Source organism: Anomaloglossus baeobatrachus, chromosome 12 (assembly GCF_048569485.1).
Source record: "Anomaloglossus baeobatrachus isolate aAnoBae1 chromosome 12, aAnoBae1.hap1, whole genome shotgun sequence".
Lineage (NCBI taxonomy): Eukaryota > Metazoa > Chordata > Amphibia > Anura > Aromobatidae > Anomaloglossus > Anomaloglossus baeobatrachus.
The window spans coordinates 56,327,125-56,345,017 of record NC_134364.1 but is presented as its reverse complement, the minus strand read 5'-3'; the positions used below and the strand labels follow the sequence as shown (position 1 = coordinate 56,345,017).

Sequence of the window (17,893 nt, the reverse complement as noted above, 5' to 3'; positions counted from 1 at the left end):
CACCTCCTAAACAAATCCTCCAGGACCTTGTCTACCAATAACCTTGCTTACCTGGGCAGTGCCCTCCTGGAAATTCTAACTGCATTTGGCACTGTCCACCATTGGCATACTAGGTGCCTAGTCCCCCTTCTCTTGAGTCGGCACATCCTTGGCCGTCTAACCTACCCCAGCTATTTCAATACGACCCTACTTCTCACAGGGGTCCATCTTCTTTCCCTGGGACTCACCGAGGGTTGGTCTAATCTACACGTTGAGCCAACGGGAACTCTAGAAAGCTCAGGTGGTTACCGGCCGTTGGACAACAAAGCTTCAATCTACATATACATATCCCTCGAAGATCTTAGACATATAAGATGCATGACCACTTACTCTTCACGTCCTCTAGAGTCACAAATTCATGAAGCTTCTTCTTATGTTTGGGAGATTTAGTCATTCTGTCAGTGGTACTTCTTTCGGGGGATTTGGATCCAGGTCCCCAGCGGAAGTCTGATCGTCTTTAATAATAATGGATTAGGACACACAATTTTGAAATAAATTATAAAATACAGCAGGCGATACTATATATCCAAACATTGAACATTCAAGTGCTTTCTCAATTGCATTAATGTTGTGCTCATTTAACTTTAAGGTATTTAGTATTTTGATCAAATTGTGTGGACCTACCAGCAACGACTAGAGGATCTAATTCAGATGGCTTCTTACACTGACATTATATCTGTGTAAATGTTTGCAATGTACAATATGCGGTTGACAACTGTGTTCTGAAAGCTGATGAAGCATGTGCCTTGAGGGGGTTGTCTCACATTCCTAAATGGTTAAAACTGCTTGTAAAAACAAGCAACTGTGCAATTGATTAAAAATCCTCTCCGTGCCTAGGTTACCGGCCACCTCTGCAGTCTTATTAGTGTTGCCGGTCTCCTACAAATATACCATTTGCAAGTGCTGCATTGAAGCTGTTTGGATTGCTGGATCTTGACAGCTTCCGATTCCCTGTGCTTCTCTGATGCTACACAGGCAAAGCTGCCTCTGCTTACGGCATGGAAAAGCGAACGGTTCAAACCTGTGGCATGTCTGTACTGCTGGTCTAAACTGGGAAGTAAGAAGCTGGGCGGCACAGTCAGCCGTAGACCCAGCTGTCAGCCAGTGCAGGGGGCAGTTATAGCTGCTGCTCACCAGACACAGAGCGGTGACTGAACTTGCATCAGCACTGCCCCCGTGACTGAACCCGGAAAGCTGCAGGGAGGCATAAAGTTTGTTCCCTCCCGGCAGCGGGGTTCAGTGTGCAGGCACTGGGCAGGTTTCAAACACTATTAACCTGCAGATTATAATAATAACGTTTTTACACGTCACAGGTTCCCTCTAATGCAATAAATAAATCATGATTTCCAAATCTTCCAGAACATCAGGGAGGCTCCTAGAATAATGGTTGACCTCCTGTTCTCCAGAAAGAATCAGAAAGTCTACCAGGCGCTGCTGAACTTATCTGAAACCTCATGGACACAATTAGAAGTGGTTTCTTCAATCAGTGAGATAAGCAGTGGGGTTTGGAAAATCAAATGAGGAATGGGTTTGGAGAAGCAGGGAATGGGTTTGGAGAAGTGAGGAATGGGTTTGGAGAAGCAAGGAATGGATTTGGAGAAGCAAGGAATGGATTTGGAGAAGCGCAAAATGGGGTTGAAGAAGCGAGGAATGGGTTTGGAGAAGCGAGGAATGGGTTTGCAGAAGCGAGGAATGGGTTTGGAGAAGCGAGCAATGGGTTTGGAGAAGCAAGCAATGGGTTTGGAGAAGCAAGGAGTGGGTTTGGAGAAGCAAGGAGTGGGTTTGAAGAAGCAAGGAGTGGGTTTGGAGAAGCGAAGAATGGGTTTGGAGAAGTGAGGAGTGGGTTTGGAAAAGCAAGGAGTGTGTTTGGAGAAGCAAGGAATGGGTTTGGAGAAGCGAAGGATGGGTTTGGAGAAGCAGAGAATGGTTTTGGAGAAGTGAGGAATGGGTTTGGAGAAGTGAGGAATGGTTTTGGAGAAGTGAGGAATGCGTTTGGAGAAGTAAGGAATGGGTTTGGAGAAGCGAGGAATGGATTTGGAGAAGCCGAGAAAGGGTTTAGAGAAGCGGGGAATGGGTTTTGAAGAAGTGGATAATGGGCTTTGAGAATTGAGGAATGGGTTTGGAGAACCAAGGAATGGGCTTGGAGAAGCAGAGAATGAGTTTGGAGAAGCGAGAAATGGTTTTGGAGGGGCATGGTTTGGAAAAAGGTTTGGTTATGGCATAACATTTCCAAATACCCCTCATGAATTTTTTACATAAAAATATTGTCGCGTATGGAGTAAACCCAGTGGCAGACACAGATAAAAGAGGCCCCTGTGCAAGAACAATATATGGGCCCTTTGCAGTTTAATAGTTCATCATAATACATAATTCCACCTGCTTTTTAGGTAGAAATGGGCCCCTTCCTTCATGGAACAGATTGCACCAATGGTATGTCCGTCCCAGGTCTGATGAATCATCAGTATTATTTTAAGTTCCTTGACTCAAGTGCAAAATCTACAAACAAGACCCCTATACCTGTTATGTGGTACTGGTTACTAGTGTCTTCTCAGATGTCTATGGCTATTCATGGACCGGAACTTCTGCACCCAGGCATCATATATGTCTTCTTTGATATATTAATGTTTAAGGATGATCGAATACCTCAATTATTCGGCTTCGCGAATATTCGACGAATAACTCTCCACTATGCGAATATTCGATGCGCAATTTAAGTCTATGGGAAGCCCGAATAGTTCCGAATAGTTGATATTCGGGTTTCCCATAGACTTACATTGCGCATCGAATATTCGCGAATAGTCGAATAGCGGCGACGTGTTTGGCAAATATTTGTGAAGCCAAATATTTGAGGCATTCGATCATCCTTATTAATGTTCAATCTTTATGTGGATTGGCAACATGTCCGAATTTACCCTTTTTTTTCTTCAAAAAAAGGTTGAGCGAATCAATGGAGCTCCAGTCAATCACTATTCTATAATGTAATCCCTGATTGGTAGTTCATCAAAATTAATAATGCAAAAAAAGAATAATTAATTTAGTCTATTTTTACCAAACCGGAAGTCGTTGAGAGTGCATGGAAAATTGGCACCACTAGCGTTACCCAACCAGCTAAAATATAAACTCATCAATCAACATGGAAACACTGTCCCTCTCTCTACTTTCCAAAAATACTATCCGCGACAGGTCATCCTTCCAGCTTACATAGAGGTTATCCCCCAGCTCTACAGACCACGGGAGGAGGATTGCTCTACTCCATGGTGGAGTCCATCAAGCCCATAAACTCAGAGATAACTGATAAGTTTACCATGATCTACCAGAGGTAGAGAACTCTCCATCAAAGGAAATCTTCAAGCAGAAACTGGATAAACATATAGCTGGGATGATTTAGGAAAACCTGCACTTGCAGGGGGTTGGACCCGATGGCCCTTGAAGTCTCTTCCAGCTCTACCACTCTAGGATTCCTCCTCGTACTCGAAATATCAGTCAGCGTCAAGCAATTGCCTATTGTAAAGTCCGGCCAGATGATGGGCTATAAATGGACTATTGTAGTCTGACAAAGCCGGCTAATCTGCTGGAAATCTAACACTGCCAGGCCATGATCCATCAGTGCCAAGATATTATCATACTGTAAATTCTCCAATGTTCCAGTCATTGCAACAGAATAGATAATAGAAGACAGATCAGAACATGTGTTCCAGAAGATTATTTGCTATGCAAAAAGCAAACGAGAAGCAGCGTGCGCTGATATAAGGCTGCCATTGTTCAGCTGCAGAAATCGTGTACTTCTGATCCCTAATGCTGGGTCCACAATGTCTATGTGATACAATATTATACTCATCAGATAACCTACAATGGAAAAAAGGGCACAACGTTATTTGGCACGACGTGCAAACTGAAGTCCCAAGATGGTGCCATTTTATAAGTATTTTATTCTCTCGTAAAATTCCCCAATCTCATGATGGGTGAGGGTCCTGGCAGTGGGACAACACTGAAGACCTGACACTTTGATAGAATGTACAGTGTCAGTGTGCAGCTTGTATAACCGTGTAAATTTGGTGCCCTCTAAATAACTCAGCACACAGCCATTAATGTCTAAACCGTTGGCAACAAAAGTGAGTATACCCCTAAGTGAAAATGGACAAATTGTGCTCAAAGTGAGAATATTTTGTGTGGCCACCATTATTTTCACACACTGTCTTATCTCTCTTGGGCATAGAGGTCACTAGAGCTTCACAGGAGCCGCTGGATCCTCTTCCCTCCTCCATGACGATATCACTGAGCTGGTGGATATTAGAGACCTTGCGTTGCTCCACCTTCCATTTGAGGAGGCCCCACAGATGCACAATACGGTTTAGGTCTGGAGACGCTTGGCCAGTCCAGCACCTTTATCCTCAGTTTCTTTAGCAAGGCAGTGGTTGTCTTGGGGGTGTTCGGGGTTGTTATGTTGGAACATGAAGGGAGGGGACAATGCTCTCCTTCTGTATGTCACAGGACATGTTGGCATTCATGGTTGACATTGTGGTCCCAGTGTTCGGAATCAAAAATAAATATCTAGAAACCTTACACCAGTCGACAATGTTTATAGTTTGATTTGTTCGCATATCAAACACTGACATAGTCAAGACCTCTGGTAGAGGAGGGAGTCATGGGCTCTCTGTACCACCATTCTCCATTGTGAGGTAGCACGGTCGGCTGCGCAGCAGAAGACACGGGATCCAGGCATTAAGGTTCACAGCACACGGTTTTAATGTCCAAACAAAAGTCCATAACACAATACATGTCCTCTCCAGCAGAAAACTCAGGGAGTTCTGTTCACTCCCTCACCCCCGGCACACCTGCCCTCGTTCCTGATTCTATTTAACCCTTCCTTCAGTCTGTAGGGAAACAGCATTAACCCTATAGTGGATTCACTTTCTATCATGGAGTGAGCACAACCTGGGCGAGACATACCGGCCGTCATAGATAACCCCGGTCACAGTCTCACATACCCCCCCCCTCAGTTCAAGCGTGTGGGGTTGAACTCCAGCCATCAAACACGGGCCGCGGGACAAGGCATCGGCGTTGCCCTGCAACCTACCGGCCCGGTGTTCAACCGTAAACCGGAAGTTCTGCAGAGAAAGGAACCACCGGGTAACCCGGGCATTCCGTTCCTTGGCGGACCTCATCCAGACCAGTGGAGAGTGATCCGTCACCAAGCGAAACTGCCGTCCCAGCAGGTAATAGCGTAGGGACTCCAAGGCCCACTTGATCGCCAGGCACTCCTTCTCCACTACGCTATAATTCCGCTCGGGAGGGGTGAGCTTCCTACTTAAGAAGGTGACGGGGTGTTCTTCCCCCTGAACCACCTGAGACAGCACTGCCCCCAGGCCGACCTCAGAGGCGTCAGTCTGTACTATGAACTCCTTCCGGAAATCAGGGTTGACAAGAACGGGCTGTCCGCACAGGACCCCCTTCAGGGCCCGGAAGGAGTCCTCGGCCTGCGGAGTCCAGCGCACCATGACGGACTTCTTGCCTTTGAGAAGGTCAGTCAAGGGGGCTGATAGTCCCGCAAAATCCTTTACAAACCTCCTGTAGTACCCCACGATACCCAGGAAGGCCCTAACCTGCTTCGTGGTCAGGGGTCTAGGCCACTTCTGGATCGCCTCAACCTTGTTAATTTGGGGCTTAATCACTCCTTGGCCTATCACGTAGCCCAAGTAGCGGGCTTCCGTGAGTCCCAATGCACATTTCTTGGGATTGGCTGTCAATCCGGCTGTTCGAAGCGCGTCCACCACCGCTTGTACCTGTTCCAAGTGGGTCTGCCAATCGGAGCTGTAAATAATGATGTCATCCAGGTACGCTGATGCATACGCCTGGTGGGGTTCGGTGACAATATCATGTCGTATCAGACTGGTCCTACCGGGCAGCTCGGAGAAGACATCGGGGTTCTGCTGAACCAACCGTCTGGCCTCTCGCCTCTGTTGCTTGGTGAGGGCTTCTCCAATCCTTACTTCCGGTTCGTCCTCTCCGGAGGTCGCTGGAGCCGGATGTGAACGACCCGAAGAGGAGGGAGGTGGGGAAAAAACAGCCATCAGGCTTTCCCGTTCCTGCCAAGGTTTTAATAGGTTGACATGGTATATTTGTTCAGGTTTCCGCCTACCGGGCTGCAATACTTTATAGTTAACCACCCCTACTCTTTCCTTTATCTCGTAGGGGCCTTGCCACTGAGCCAGGAATTTGCTCTCCGCCGTGGGAATCAATACCAACACCCGATCCCCGGGTTTAAAGGTCCGCACGGTGGCTTGTCTATTGTAGCGGCCGCTTTGCGCGGCCTGAGCCTCCTGTAAATGCTCCTTCACAATTGGCATGACCGCGCTTATGCGGTTCTGCATACCCAAAATGTGTTCAATCACACTTTTATGGGGGGTGGGCTCTTGTTCCCATGTTTCCTTTGCCAGGTCCAACAATCCCCGGGGATGTCGCCCGTATAACAATTCAAAAGGCGAAAACCCCGTGGATGCCTGTGGCACCTCTCGTATGGCAAACATCAAATAGGGAAGCATCATATCCCAGTCTTTCCCGTCTTTTGAAATCACCCTTCTTAGCATGGTTTTCAGGGTTTTATTGAAACGCTCGACTAAACCGTCCGTTTGAGGATGATACACAGACGTATGCAACTGCTTGATCTGGAGTAGCCGGCATAGCTCTTTGGTCACTTTAGACATGAATGGGGTCCCCTGATCCGTAAGGATCTCCTTGGGCAACCCCACCCGGCAGAACACAGCAAACAACTCCCGAGCTATAAGCTTTGCTGCAGTATGTCTGAGAGGTATCGCCTCGGGATACCGGGTGGCATAGTCAACGATCACTAGGATGTGTTGGTGCCCTCGAGCGGACTTTACGAGGGGCCCCACCAGATCCATCCCTATCCGTTCAAAAGGGACTTCTATAATGGGTAACGGTACCAACGGACTGCGAAAATGGGTCAGGGGTGCAGTAAGCTGACACTCCGGGCAGGTTTCGCAGAACCGTTTTACCTCCCCAAAGACCCCGGGCCAATAGAACCTTTGCAATATTCGCTCCTGCGTTTTCTTGACCCCTAGGTGGCCACTCATCAGGTGTTTATGAGCCAAGTCGAGGACCCGCCGGCGATGCGGCTGGGGCACCACCAACTGTTCTACCCCTACGCTCCGTATTTCATCTACCCGGTAGAGTAAATCCTGCTTAAGAGCGAAATGGGGGTACCTTACCTGGGCACCGGGCAACTGTGCCACCCCGTCAACTACTGTCACCCGACTCCGGGCATGTATTAACGTAGGGTCCTGGAGTTGGGCTGTCCCAAACGTATCCGGGGACGCCTCCAACTCCGGGATGGGCTCGACCGTCTCAGCCTCTCCTGCCAATACCTCTAGGGGCGACCTATCGGGTTCACACTCTGTCCCTATCATGGTGACCCCTACGGCAGGTGTCCCGGATTCAGGATTGTAGGGCTCAGGTCCCGGACCGACCAATATCTGAGGGGACTTAGGGGGTCCCCTCCATAAAGTCCAAAAATAGGGCAGATCCCTTCCTAGGATCACGTCATAAGGAAGAGTGTTAAGAAGTCCCACCTCATGTTGCACCTGACCGCAAGGTGCTGTGATGGTGACAATCCCCGTGGGATAGTCGCGGCGGTCCCCATGTATGCAAACCACCCCCACGGTGCGTCCTGTGGCCTTTACTTTAGCTCTCAAGGTGGATCGCACAAGGGTCACTAAGCTTCCGGAATCCAACAATCCTGTAACCGGACATCCATTCACCTGTATTTGGCACAAGTGGGGCTCTGTCTCTGGGGAGACCAGGTCAGCGGTACACACCACCTGAGCATACATTGAACCCCGCCGGGTAACCCCACAATCCATGGGCTCCGTGGTGAGTGGACACTGGGCTTCCATATGTCCCACCCGCTGGCACCGCCAACATCTAATGGGGACGGAAACCCCCTTGACGGGTTGTCGTTTAGGGTACAGAACCTTCCGGACCTCATGAATGGCGGCCGCGGCCTCAGACGGGATGGTAGGGGACTCCTGTACCGTTGTCAGCGGTGGGTCCTTGGCCCTAGGCTTGGAGGGGCCGGACCGACGGGCGGTACGCAAAGTCTCAGTGTCCCGTATCAAGTCCTGCGTAGCCACATGCCGCTCTACCAGGGACACTAATTGGTCCAGGGTACTCGGGTCACCCTGTCCGACCCACCGTTGAACGGTGACGGGTAAAGTGCGCACAAAACGATCCACTACTACCCTTTCCACCATTTGCGCCGGGCTCAGAGTGTCAGGCTGCAACCACTTTTTTACAAGATGCAACAAGTCATAGGCCTGGGAGCGTACGGGTTTGGCTTCCTCATAGAACCACTGATTTACCCGCTGAGCCCGTACATAGGTATTCACCCCCAACCGAGCCAGTATTTCGGCTTTCAGGGTCACATAGTCAATGGCGTCCTCGGCACAAAGGTCCAGGTACGCTTTTTGGGGTTCCCCCGTCAGATAGGGCGACAATACCTCAGCCCACTGCGGGGTCGGCAGCTTTTCCCGCTCGGCCACCCGCTCAAACACCGCCAGGAACGCTTCCACATCATCACCCGGGGTCATCTTTTGCAACGCTTGTCTCACCGCTTTCCGGACGCTGCCGTCGTCACCCGGTCCCGGGGTTGTTGCTGCCGGTCCGGCACGGATCGACTTGGCCAGGAGAACCATCTGTTCTTGGTGCCTTTTTTCCTGCAATTGCAAGGCTTGATGCTGACATGCATTGGCCTGCTCCATCTGTTCTTGGTGCCTTTTGTCCTGCACTTGCAAGGATTGCTGCTGACGTGCATTGGCCTGCTCCATCTGTTCTTGGTGCATTTTGACCTGCACTTGCAAGGATTGCTGCTGACGTGCATTGGCCTGATCCAACTGTTCTTGGAGTTTTTTTTCCTGCACTTGCAAGGATTGGAGCAGGTGTGCATTGGTCTGTTGCTGCTGTGCATTAGCCTGAGCCAAATGCTTTAGTATGTCCTCCATGGCGTCGCCGGGTTTGGGCTGTAGTATAGCCGCTCGAATCCAGGACATGCGCAGCTGGGTCACCAGGGATGGATGCTACACCTCACCGGCTGTCATGCCCGCATTCTCCACCATATGTGAGGTAGCACGGTCGGCTGCGCAGCAGAAGACACGGGATCCAGGCATTAAGGTTCACAGCACACGGTTTTAATGTCCAAACAAAAGTCCATAACACAATACATGTCCTCTCCAGCAGAAAACTCAGGGAGTTCTGTTCACTCCCTCACCCCCGGCACACCTGCCCTCGTTCCTGATTCTATTTAACCCTTCCTTCAGTCTGTAGGGAAACAGCATTAACCCTATAGTGGATTCACTTTCTATCATGGAGTGAGCACAACCTGGGCGAGACATACCGGCCGTCATAGATAACCCCGGTCACAGTCTCACACCATCTAGTAGGATTCAGGTCAGATTAAGCATGCAGCCATCAAAATGGGGTGGAGGCCATGGAGGACATTAGCGTGCTGTTACATCTAGGGCAATGACACCAACAAATTACGCCATGGGCACATGATCTCTAGCTGTGTAAAAGAAAAAACTTGGCTGGTGGGCTCATATGGACTGAGGGTTAGATTAATATTTTAGGCAGCCACTTGGGACACTATTACTTTTTAAAAATGGGGCACACAGAGGGGAATTATGGAATTATTAAATATTAAGGGGATCCTTGGAACCTTAGACTTTTCTTAGGGGCCACTATTACTTTTTAGGGGCAATATTATTTGTAGGGTGAGGGGGGCACTCTCGGGGTTAAGTGGACATTATTAATTTCAATGGGGAACTTAGGGCTTTATTACTTTACTAGAAGGTGGCCCGATTCTACGCATCGGGTATTCTAGAATTTACGTATTGTGTAGTTCATGTATGATTTTTGTTATATATATATATATATATATAGATGTTGCTGTGTGTAGTTACTAAGTGTTTGTGTAGGGCGCTGTACATGTTCTAGGTGTTGTCTGGGTGTGGCGGGGGGTGAGAGCGGTGTTGTATGTGTGTTGCGTGTGTTGCGTTGTTTGTGGAGCGCTGTGTGTCTGTAGCGTTGTGTGTGTGTGTGTTGCGCGGTTTGTGTGGGTGTGGGGTGTGTGTGTGTGTTTTGGGGGGAGGTATGTTTTGTGCAATGTGTGTGTTGTGCGGTATGTGCGTATATTTATGTATGCCGCGGTGTTTGTGTGTTGGGTGTTGTGTGTGTGTGCAGCGTTGTCTGTGTGTGTGGGTGTCTGTGTAGGGCGGTGTTTGTGGTTCCCAGTGTGTGTGTGGTGTGCAGTGCGCGTGCGCGCGTGTGTGTGTGTGTTGGGGGGAGGTGTGCACCTCCCATCGTGCTCCATCCCCCATGCAGCGCACCCCCCATCGTGCTCCATCCCCCATGCTGCGCACTCCCCATCGTGCTCCATCCCCTATGCTGCGCATTCCCCATCGTGCTCCATCTCCCATGCTGCGCACTCCCCATTGTGCTCCATCCCCCATGCTGCGCATTCCCCATCGTGCTCCATCCGCCATGCTGCGCACTCCCCATCGTGCTCCATCCCCCATGCTGCGCACTCCCCATCGTGCTCCATCCCCCATGCTGCGTACTCCCAAACGTGCTCCATCCCCCATGCTGCGCACTCCCCATCGTGCTCCATCCCCCATGCTGCGCAATCCCAAACGTGCTCCATCCCCCATGCTGCGCACTCCCTATCGTGCTCCATCCCCCATGCTGCGCACTCCCCATCGTGCTCCATCCCCCATGCTGCGCACTCCCCATCGTGCTCTATCCCCCATGCTGCGCACTCCCAAACGTGCTCCATCCCCCAAGCTGCGCACTCCCAAACGTGCTCCATCCCCCATGCTGCGCACCCCCCATCGTGCTCCATCCCCCATGCTGTGCACCCCCCATCGTGCTCCATCCCCCATGCTGTGCACCCCCCATCATGCTCCATCCCCCATGCTGCGCACTCCCCATTGTGCTCCATCCCCCATGCTGCGCATTCCCCATCGTGCTCCATCCCCCATGCTGCGCACTCCCAAACGTGCTCCATCCCCCATGCTGCGCACTCCCCATCGTGCTCCATCCCCCATGATGCGCACCCCCCATCGTGCTCCATCCCCCATGCTGCACCAGCATCAGCCTCTCTGCCCCCAGCATCAGCCTCTCTCCTCCCAGCATCAGCCTTTCTCCTCCCAGCATCAGCCTCTCCTCTCTGTCCCCAGCATCAGTCTCTCTGTCCCCAGCATCAGCCTCTCTCCTCCCAACCTACCCCAGCCTCAGCCTCCCCCGGCATCAGCCTCTCTTCTCTCAGCTTCCCTCCTCCCCCAGCATCAGCCTCCCCCTCCCAGCCTCCCCCAGCATCAGCCTCCGCCTCCCAGCCTCCCCCAGCATCAGCCTCTGCCTCCCAGCCTCCCCCAGCATCAGCCTCTCTCCTCCCAGCCTCCCCCAGCATCAGCCTCTCTCCTCCCAGCCTCCTCCAGCATCAGCCTCTCTCCTCCCAGCCTCCCCCAGCATCAGCCTCCCCCTCCCAGCCTTCCCCAGGATCAGCCTCTCTCCTCCCAGCCTCCCCCAGCATCAGCCTCCCCCTCCCAGCCTCCCCCAGCATCAGCCTCTCTCCTCCCAGCCTCCCCCAGCATCAGCCTCTCTCCTCCCAGCCTCCCCCAGCATCAACCTCCCCCAGCATCAGCCTACACCCTCCCCCAGCATCAGCCTCCCCCAGCATCAGCCTCTCTCCTCCCAGCCTCCTCCAGCATCAGCCTCCCCCTCCCAGCCTTCCCCAGGATCAGCCTCTCTCCTCCCAGCCTCCTCCAGCACGCCGTGCTCCTCTGCCGACACTCACAGATCCGATCGCATACACTCACACACACACAAACACACACACACACACCCGATCGCATACACTCACACACACCCGATCGCATACACTCACACACACACACTGACGATATTGCACATACGCGCTCACACGCACAACATCCGGAGATACCACATGCTTCTGGCCATGTGATCCTCCGGCAGGTCCTGGAAGCTCACTGCACAGTATCGCCGCCGAGAAGCAAGCGATATCACAGGATGTTGTGAGTGTGTGGATGCGATGTGATGTGTGTGGGATGTGTGTGTGAGAGTGAGTGTGATCTGATGTGTGTGTGTGTCTGTTGTTATGTGTGTGCGTATGTGTATGTTCCGCCGCTGCAGGACCTTGATGCGCTGGTAACTATGCTACCATGGTTACCAGCATATCCCGTCCCCCGCTCGCACGGGAGCCCACACCAGCATACGCCGGCAACCCCAGCAATGCGAGGGTATGTGTCGGCTGGGTTGGCGGCGTACGCTGATGTGGGCTCCCGGGGGTACAGCACTCACCTGGGAGTCGTGGTGTCGCTTCGGGGAATGCGTGCGGGGGGGCGGGGCCAGAGCGAGCGTGCATTGCGTGAGGGGGTCAGGGCGTGGCCGAGTTGCCAATACGTGCAGGGTGCCGGGGCGAGAGGCCAATCCGTGTGGGGGGCGGAGCCTGGGCGAGCGGCCGGCTAATCCGTGTTTGGGCGGAGCTTGGGCGAGCGGCCAATCCGTGCGGGGGGGCGGGGCCATGGCGAGCCCAGCGGCCAATCAGCTTTGTGTCACCGTAAGGACACAATTTTGGAGCAAGACAGACAGACAGACAGACAGAATAAGGCAATTATATATATAGATAAATGGCATTCTGAGAAATTGTACTTTATAAGGGGAAGTTAGGGTATGAATACTTTAGGAGCAGTGGTACCTTTGGGGGGAATTTAGAAGATTACTACCACTGGATGGGGTCCAAAAGATGGCACTGCTGTGTTGTGCACTGTTACTACCTGGGGCAATGAACAGAGCCTTAGTGAACACTTGATCCTGTCCAGCATACTGCTTGCATAAAATAAATAATAAAAAATATATATATATATACCTCGTAAATTCAAGTGTTTTCGTTTCCTCTTTCCAGTACCATTTTCCTGGAGGAACTTTTGTCACCTATAGGTAAAATGATGGATAAACATAACACGGTCTTTAGCTGCTCATATGCTGCAGACTCGTCAGCTGAGAAATACATTTTCTTCTGCCTGGTCATTAAACGGAGGATAAGTCAATTGCGATTATTGGAAGATAAGTCTTTCCCTTGATCTTGTCATGTGGGTAATGGTGCAGCTTATTGGAAAAATTGTAAAAGTGTGTACCAAATGACCAATTGATCTGTACCCCATCAATTGAAGCACATAGTTACAACCAGTGATGAGTGGGTACTACCATGCTCGGGTGCTCAGTACTCGTAACTAGTGATGAGTGTGTGACGCCCCTGGAGTATCGGGTCCTCACAGGGTATTGCACAATCTGCCCTCCCGTGCAGTATCCACCTCCTTCTTGGTTTTGGGTCCCTAACCATACGGTGTTGCCTACATCAGCTAATCAAACCCTAGATACACCCTGCACCACACCCACCAAACACACCAGTGGACGGCCTGAGTGGAATAGAGTCACCCACCTAGGAGGGGTTGGAGAGGGGAAGTCAGGAGTTTCAGAAGGAGAGAGTTGAGCATGGGAAGCTGTCACGCTCCCCGGGTCCCGACGCCGTTCCTCACTCACCGCTCCGGTCCCCGGTGCTCCTGCCCACGGCCACACAGCTCACTCTTCCCCCTCTGCGTCCTCCATGCTTCCTGTCCCCCGCTCCTGGCGTTCACTTGCGACCCAGGACACACTGTTGGGCTCTCCTGCATCCTCTGCACCGCATCCTGCTCTGGTCTCCGGCACTCGGGCTTCGCGCATGCGCATTAGGGCACGCGCGCGGTCATTGAACTCCTCTTAAAGGGTCAGCGTTCCAAAAACAGGATATTGCCAAATTCAGGTACAGGGTATATTAGGACCTTCCTTCCATGTGGGCGGTGCCTGTTCAACGTGTTTCCCTAAGCTAGGTGTTCAGGTCCCCTCTTGCCTTGTCTCCTAGTAATCCTGTGTCTTTCGCAGAGCCCGTCCTGCCACTCTAACCCGGTCCTGACCACGGTTCGCCCAGGAAGTCTTTCGGTGACTGTCGGCTGTGACCCCACCATCTTCTTCAGCCTGAACCCGTCTCCGATCCTCGGCTTCACCCGCTGACCTCTGCCCTCTTGTTCAGCTGGACCTGGATCCCGCCTGACGTCTCTACCCGGCACCTGAACCTGAGCCTCGTCATCTGGACCACCTCCAGGAGCTCCGTGGTTCCAGAGACATCTTCATCCCAGTCTCCTGAAGGACTCTGTTCCTGTACCATTAGTGCTCCGGCTACCGTGCATCTAGGCCCTCTGGTGGGGTGATTGGACAGTCCCTGTACAGGGGTTAGCTCCAGGTTGCCTCACTGGAGGAGTCCGGTGCACGGCCCAGAGTATCCACCACCAGGACATAACAGAAGCAAAAGTGAGAGGAGGTCAGGAGCGGGGCTCCTTGGAAGCTATCTAGGTGGCAGACATTGGTCTGTCACCTAGATAGATTGTATCACAGCATGGTAGTGCTCGCTCATCACTAGTTATGAGTACTGAGCACCCGAGCATGATAGTGCCTGATCATCACTAGTTACGAGTACTGAGCACCCGAGCATGGTAGTGCCCGCTCATCACTAGTTATGGGTATTGAGCATAGTAGTGCTTGCTCATCACTAGTTATGAGTACCAAGAACGCGAGTATGGTAGTGCCCGCTCATCACTAGTTATGGGTACCGAGCACGGTAGTGCTCGCTCATCACTAGTTACGAGTCCTGAACATGGTAGTGCTCGTTCATCACTAGTTGCAATATTAATCACAGCCCAGCTGCACAAATTGCAGCAAGAATTAGAAGCTAGCGGTGTCGTTGCTGCAGCAGTCCAGTTCCTGACCAGGCCTAATTTGATACCCTCTCTCCCACCAGGGAAGGATGGGCAGGAGTGTGATATTAACCACAGATAAAGACAGACAGGGAAAACCAAAACTCTGACACACTTCACACAAGATTAGACAATAAGAGATTTAGGAAGAAAACAAGAGCAGGAAGGTAGCTACAAAAGACAACAGGGATCAACTCCACAACCGCACAGAGCAATAAGCAATACTTCCACCAGATAGTCTGGAACACCACACCTCACCAGTCCAACTAATATGAACTATAGCTGGCATAGCTGGAAGGATTCAACCAGTATAAATAGGAGGAGCAGTTGTGATTGGCTCTCCTACATGTGATCAAAGGAAACTAATAGGCAGACTACCAAAGATTAACTCCTGCAATCCTGCCTATGAATCAGCAGACAGCAGGTCGACAACCAAGTCTGCCTGTGTTGATCCCAGACACTAGAGAATTTCTCAGGCACTGTCAGGATCTGTAATCTGAACACAATCTGACCTCACCACGACAGTCGGTGAAGTTTATGAAAACCTGTGTGACACTGAACATAAGTGGTTTTTTTTTTGCCAAATCATTCTACTGTTTTTTTGGGGGGGGGCCAACATATTGTATTATGAAAAGGGGTAAATCAGCAAAAAGTATTGGACGGGACATTAACCAATGCAAGTCTGACCCCAAGACCAGGAAAGGTACTGTATGTACATATTACATATACACATTCACACAAATACAGTATCTTTATACTGCAGATATACTGTATATACACACATACCTAGTAAATGACATTGCACACCTAATAAATGACCTAACGACAGGCAGGATGACAATCAAATATCTAATGCAATCCAAATATTTATTCCTTACATACGTGGTATATTTGGCTCCGCGCGGATCCCAATAATCACATCTGTGTGATGGGAATTAGTAGCTGGCATCAAATGTCTAAATAAACTAATAAACTACAGGGAGTGGTGACTACTGGTGATCTGTGATGTCCCCGAGATGAAAGGAACAAATGTGGAAAATGATCATTAACGCCGTCCGAACACTGACGTACAGGATTATGGTTCTAACATTGTAACATTGGGACGTTTTGTTCTCTAGTATTATTTTTAATTTCTTGTTTCTCAAACCACCAGCAAGAGCTGTATCTAATCCTGTATCCATGCCCCCGGCTGTGCTGTAGCTAAGCCTGTGTGAATGTGGTCCTGTTCATTCACTGATATTTTTTATCTATGTAAAAAGAAACCATTGGGTAATATTATATGTAAGTGACAAATATTTGCAGATTATATTACATAAGTGTCAGCCTGCCAGCTGTAAGGTCATGTATTAGGCGTGCAGCACAATCAGCATGTACCAGGTATAACGCCATTAGGCTGCTTTCACACATCCGTTTTTCGCCGTTAGGCACAATTCGGAGAACTGCGGATAAAACAGATCCAGCGTCGGATGCATTTTATTCCCCATAGACTTGTATTGTGCCGGATGGTCTTGCGTTGCATGCGGTGTCTGTCGAAATTTCTTCATCTGGCGGCCGGAATGGACGCAGCATGTAACTTTTTTTGTCTCCGGCAAAAAAACGGATCCGGCACCGTCCGGCATGTTGTATAATAGAAGCCTATGGGCGCCGGATCCGTCGTCATCCGGCATATGACGGAATCCAACGACTGATCCGTTTTTTTGAACTGTGCATGCTCAGTATCACAACGAATCCGTCAAAAAACGGAAGGAACGCATGGAAAAAAACTGATGCGATGGATCAGTTTTTTCGCTGGATCTGTCGCATCAGTTTTTTTAACGGATTGTGCCTGACGGCAAAAACCGGATGTGTGAAAGCAGCCTTATATTAATACTACAATAAATAAAAAGCAGGATATTTCATCACATTTGATTTATGAAAATGTAACTGAGGCCAAGTTCACACATCCAGGAGTCATCCTTTAGAACGGATCCGTTGGCAAAAAAAGTTCCGCAAGCACAACTTTTTTGTTTTGAAAATATTGATTTTTGCAGATTCTGTTTTTTTTTCTATAAAAAACGGATCCGTTAACTGATCGCTATTTATCTTCCTTTCGTAGCTGATCCTGTAAGAAAAAACGGATCCTTTATAAATAAAAGAAAAACGGATGACTTAACAGCAATCAGGTAACGGATCCGTTTTCCATAGGAAAAATAAAACGGATGCTGCAAAAATCAATATTTTCAAAACGGACAAAAAAGTTATGTATGAACAACTTTTTTGCCAACGGATCCGTGCTTACGGATGATTACTGGACGTGTGAACTCAGACTGAAAAGTGTAAATAAAAGTAGATTTGAGTTGCAGTCGCTGTCTGTATATCGCCGGGATGTGTGCGGGGGGTGGGATCCCTTACCTGCTCCATGGACGGTCACCAGACCGGACTGTACAGTGTTTATCTGCGCTCCCAAGTCGCTTGGTAACTATCCTATTGTATCAGTGAATGGGCAGGACCCAGCCAAAGCCACATTCACACAGGCTTAGCTACAGCACAGCCGGGGGCAAGGATGCAGGATTAGATACAGCTCTTGCTGGTAGTTTGGGTGACAGGAAATTAAAAACAATACTAGAGAACAAAACGTCCCAATGTTATAATGCTCGGAGCCTGTTCGTCAGTGTTCAGACGGCGTTAATGATCATTTTTCACATTTGTACCTTTCATCTCAAGGACATCACAGATCACTAATAGTCGCCACTCCCTGTAGTGTATTTACAAGTTTGAAGCCGGCTACTAATTCCCATTACATAGATATAATTATTGGGATCAGCGCGGTGCCAAATATACAACATTACCATCCTACACCGTCCAGATAGAGCTAAACAGAATCAAGGGGTTTCTGTAAATTCTTCTTTAGGATTTTATGAACCTTGCATTACTTATACTGACCAATTTTAGGCTCTAAATTTCTGTCCTTTCAGGAAGTTTTCAGCAGCCTCATT

General features: G+C 50.0%; 1 protein-coding gene across 1 annotated transcript in view; it reads right to left on the bottom strand.

The window, feature by feature from the left end:
* PPP1R36 (protein phosphatase 1 regulatory subunit 36) overlaps positions 1 to 17,354 on the bottom strand; it is a 53,924-nt gene extending 36,570 nt beyond the window's left edge. The window contains exons 1-3 of the mRNA XM_075329610.1: positions 17,310 to 17,354; positions 12,998 to 13,062; positions 370 to 494 (exon numbers count right to left, since the gene is read on the bottom strand). Coding sequence (XP_075185725.1) covers positions 370 to 494; positions 12,998 to 13,062; positions 17,310 to 17,318 — 199 coding nt within the window. The 5' untranslated portion in view covers positions 17,319 to 17,354. The remainder of the gene's footprint in view (positions 1 to 369; positions 495 to 12,997; positions 13,063 to 17,309) is intronic.
* Positions 17,355 to 17,893: the final 539 nt, after the last annotated feature.